Source organism: Cucurbita moschata, unplaced genomic scaffold (genome assembly GCF_002738365.1).
Source record: "Cucurbita moschata cultivar Rifu unplaced genomic scaffold, Cmos_1.0 Cmo_Scf00023, whole genome shotgun sequence".
Lineage (NCBI taxonomy): Eukaryota > Viridiplantae > Streptophyta > Magnoliopsida > Cucurbitales > Cucurbitaceae > Cucurbita > Cucurbita moschata.
In genome coordinates, this window is record NW_019268539.1 from 2,880,947 (window position 1) to 2,885,154 (window position 4,208).

At 33.1% G+C, this 4,208-nt stretch overlaps 1 protein-coding gene across 2 annotated transcripts in view; it reads right to left on the reverse strand.

Annotated features, from left to right (window-relative positions):
- Window positions 1–4,208, reverse strand: part of LOC111460152 (acylamino-acid-releasing enzyme) — a 9,362-nt gene that overhangs the window by 1,040 nt on the left and 4,114 nt on the right. For both annotated transcript variants that reach the window (XM_023103277.1, XM_023103278.1), the window contains exons 8-16: window positions 3,903–4,054; window positions 3,728–3,810; window positions 3,528–3,649; window positions 3,347–3,425; window positions 2,677–2,851; window positions 2,213–2,273; window positions 1,831–1,953; window positions 972–1,169; window positions 180–248 (exon numbers count right to left, since the gene is read on the reverse strand). In XM_023103277.1, the coding sequence (XP_022959045.1) occupies window positions 180–248; window positions 972–1,169; window positions 1,831–1,953; window positions 2,213–2,273; window positions 2,677–2,851; window positions 3,347–3,425; window positions 3,528–3,649; window positions 3,728–3,810; window positions 3,903–4,054 (1,062 nt within the window). The remainder of the gene's footprint in view (window positions 1–179; window positions 249–971; window positions 1,170–1,830; window positions 1,954–2,212; window positions 2,274–2,676; window positions 2,852–3,346; window positions 3,426–3,527; window positions 3,650–3,727; window positions 3,811–3,902; window positions 4,055–4,208) is intronic.

Below are 4,208 nucleotides of genomic sequence, written 5' to 3' on the forward strand. Positions count from 1 at the left end.
TTTTTTTTTTTTTTTTTTTACGTAACTATCAGAAATTCAAAGAGCCAGAAATTGGACGCAAATTTCATGTCATTGTGCAATCATTCTTGGTTATAAACAAGAGCAACGCAGTATCCATTTTATAGCCACACAAATAAATCAAAAGGATGTAGAATTTAGTAGAATGTGTTATAACTTACTTGCAATCCATTTGAAAATGGAACACGAAGATCTTTTGCACCCAAAAGAAAAATGGTAGGTGTTTTAACCTGCAAAATCAAAATGAGATTTCAACGGAGAAAATCTACTCAAAAGAAAGTCTTAACACATCCTCGGAAAATATGTGAAACTAAGAGTATAAATATACAGGATAACTTTCAAACTATTGTTTTGAAAAGGAAAAAGAAAATTCCAAAACAGAGTAGTTGGTAAAATAATTCTCCAGATAAAAATATTTAACTCTCCAGACAAAGATATTTTAACTAAAGAAAAGTTATCTTCTGATTAGGATTTTTCCAAGTTTAGTTTATAACAAATCTCGCCACATTTAGAAAAAAAGAGAAAAAAATTAGTCACTCACAAGACAGGGATCCTCCAACAATTAGTCACTCACAAGACAGGGATCCTCCTCACCTTAGAAGAGCCTTAATTGATATTGATGCAGGGTGAAGCCCTTCAACGAAGGAGGCTTCTTCAATGAAGCCCTCAGAGCTTACATTTTCTCCTTTTTCAATAATATATAAACAAAATCTAGCGATACGTACAATTTGAACTGTTGGGCAAAATCTAGCCACATGAGTTTTATTTTGTTCAACTTTAGTAAGAATTTTAATATTTATTCATATGTACCATTTGATTATCTCGACTTAATGTGATTATAAAACTGTTAACCATAGCTTTTATGAGTACTATTTTCTTTCAACCTTAGCGAGAACTTTAAAACATTGCTGTATCAATAAAGTTATAGATGGCTAGATTTTGATCATACGTACATTTGAGACATGTCGAATAGGAGACATGTGGTATAAGTGGATTAGGTGCTCAGCAGATGGTGCTTCCGTGAAGTAATTTTTTCCTTCCCTTCCATAACATTCCACATAACACCAATCAGGAATATCTGATGTGCCGACCATTAAAGCAAGGTTACACACAGGATTCCTTGCAGCAGCTGCCACAAATCTATCTGGTGCCTGCAGCATTTAGAAAACATAAGGGATTCAATTTATAAGGAAATTATTTCCTTTTCAAAAGTCAATCTGCCTTCTTGGCAACCAAATGTAATAGGCTTGGATAGTTAATAAGAATAGTTAAGCTGGCCCAAATACTTGTGAATATCAAAGAAAAAAAAATCCATATGGCATAAATCCCAAGATATTAATAGGAGTTCAGGATGCTTTTCACAAAGGTGATTTTAAGTGAAGTTCTCTTCTACAAACAGTTTAAGAAGTAGAGCCAATCAAGTGTTCCTTTCAAAAGCACTAAGTAAATGAATGCTTCATCGAAAAAGTATTTTAAAATGTTTTTTTAAGTACTTCTAAGATTTTGAAAATCAAATCTAACTTGACTTTATGAAAATTAATTTTTAGGTAGTGAAAACTATTGTGATAGAGAGAAAAAAAAAAGCAAGTCAAAATATCTCCAGATTAGTGGAATGATGCGTAGTGTGCACCATCATGTTTTCAAGGGTAGCGCTGGAGAAAAATTAGATATAGAAAATATCGTGAAAAGCATCAACAGATGCAAAATCCTTCATAAATCACGCAGAATCTAAATTCCACATAAAACCATCAATCAAATCCGGGATTTAATTTCAGAAAATGTGAGCTATAAAAGTAGCGTTAAGTACAAAACCTGGCCAATCAAATGAGTTGTCAAAAAACCTCCATGAGAACCGCCAAGAACTGCAACTTTAGCTGGATTGGCAAGTCCCTGGTCGATAATGTGATCTAATGCGGCAAGTACATCATTGACATCCTGAGCAAAAATATATAAAAGATAAATAAAACATTCTATCCAGTGGCATTCTGAGAAAAACGGTCATCACGATAGAAGTAATACGAAAATTCACACAAAAAGACTAAGAATAGATAAAAAAAAAAAAAAAAAAAAAAAAAAAAAAAAAAAAAAAAAAAAAAAAAAAAAAAAAAAAAAAAAAAAAAAAAAAAAAAAAAAAAAAAAAAAAAAAAAAAAAAAAAAAAAAAAAAAAACCTAAATTCATCATTAAAACNAGTACCTGAGACCCAATTTTTCCAGGAAGAGATTGCAATGCATCCTCACCGAACCCCAATGAACCTCTGAGATACCAAATCAAAGAAGCCAGAGAAATGAAAAAATGCTCATCACGCAGTGATGCAATATCTGATTAATAAAACATAATTTCCATTCACCTCAATCTCACTTTACGGGAAAATGACTTCTTCCAAAGTAGCTCTCAAATAAGCCAATTAAACATTGAATGTGCAATAATTAAACCTAATCAATCCTTTTTGTCCAAAAGATAACGGAAATGCTTAACTGGGGTTTTGAATAATAAAACTCAAGTAGCAAATAAACTTGAGAGAAAGGGAGTTGAGATATAAGCTTCTTGTACACCACCAACTGAAAGTTGATTAATTTGACTGGAACCGACCTTCATTGAAAAAAATTCCAGGTGCAATTCAACCCAAATCAAGATCCGAGGGAAGAAAATAAACCTACCTATAGTTCACAATCAAAAGATTGAATCCTACGGCAGCGAGAAATGCCAAGGACTTCGAGAAGCTTGATGTTGATGTAGAATGTGGACCGCCATGAAGGTTAACAATAAGTGGTTTCAACTCATTACCTTTGGGTAACGGAGCTACAAAGATAGCTTCAAAAGGTTCACTAGCACCTGAAATGATTTAATTATTCAGTACTATAAGGAAAGAAAGTTTACTAAGTGAACTGAACTAGCAAAAATGGGTTTCATCAGTTTTGAGGTGAAAAAACTTTAGAAGAAACACAATTCACGTCTTCATTTGTGTTTTATAAACTAAAAAATGCCCTATGTTTGATAATAAAAATAGACTAAAGGAAACCAACATTACCTCCGGGAAGGTCACCAAAATGCAGGAACTAATGGGGGATATATAGTGGAAATATCAATAGGATAATAGTAAGGACTAGAGATAATTAGCTAGCAGTGACTTTGATTTAAATAGAGGGAGTTGGAGATTTTAGAGGGGGAGAATTATTTTAGAGATTGTTCAGTGAGAGACTTTGGGATAGCGGATGCCCTCTCAAAAGGCCATTGATGTCTTTGTTATGTTGCAATATTAACAAAGAATTATTATGATAATCAACGGACATTATTAATAAAAATGTAAATAAATCGTTTGTACAGTACCTTTTGTCACGCAGTTGGAAACATCCTTGACTGGAATCTTCAATATACTGAACAAGATATTTGAGAGTAGAGTTCTAGCCTGTATCATCAAGTGTTGGTTTACTTAATCACGAAAGTTTTGGAATGGCCTTCAGGGTATCTTTATTTATTTAAAAAAAAAAAAAAAAAAAAAAACAATAACCTTCGTAGAGCAATTAAACATAGGATTTAATACATCGACCCAATTCCATACAACATCCTTAGTTTCTGTCTCAATAAGAAAACCATACTTGAGTCCAGGAATAGTCACTGGGCCGCTACGAACTGCAGACGGGTACTTACAAATGTTAAAAATCAGTTACATCAAGCAAGCTTATCGTAAAGATCTCATTTCCACATTACCAGCAATAACGTTGTCTCCATCTAGAGCAAGAACATTCCAAGAATAGTCTGTGTGGTCAGGACTGACGCATGAGACTTCACCGCTGTTATTTTCAATAAACAAAATCTCATCAGATAAGAGAACAAAATTTAGCGCAGAATTAACGATAATTTCCTTCAGAATTATGCTGATTGCCTTAAGATATCTATAGAGACAATTGCACTCCTGCTACGCCATATGGTTGTTATAATAATAGTGTGTCCATCAGAAAACCATGGATTAGCCAGCAAACCATGTGAATAGAGGCCAGGAAAGAGGTCGTCCTCGGCCCAGTGCACCACAGGAACCTTCAAAATTTTATTTTAAAAATTTGTTAAGAAAAATAACTTGTAAATAAACAAGAAAACTTCAAAGCACGTCTTACTTAGTAATTAAAACGTCATCTAATTGAGCAATAATGCAATGCCTCTCTCTCTCTTTTTCTTTTTTTTTTTTTTTTTT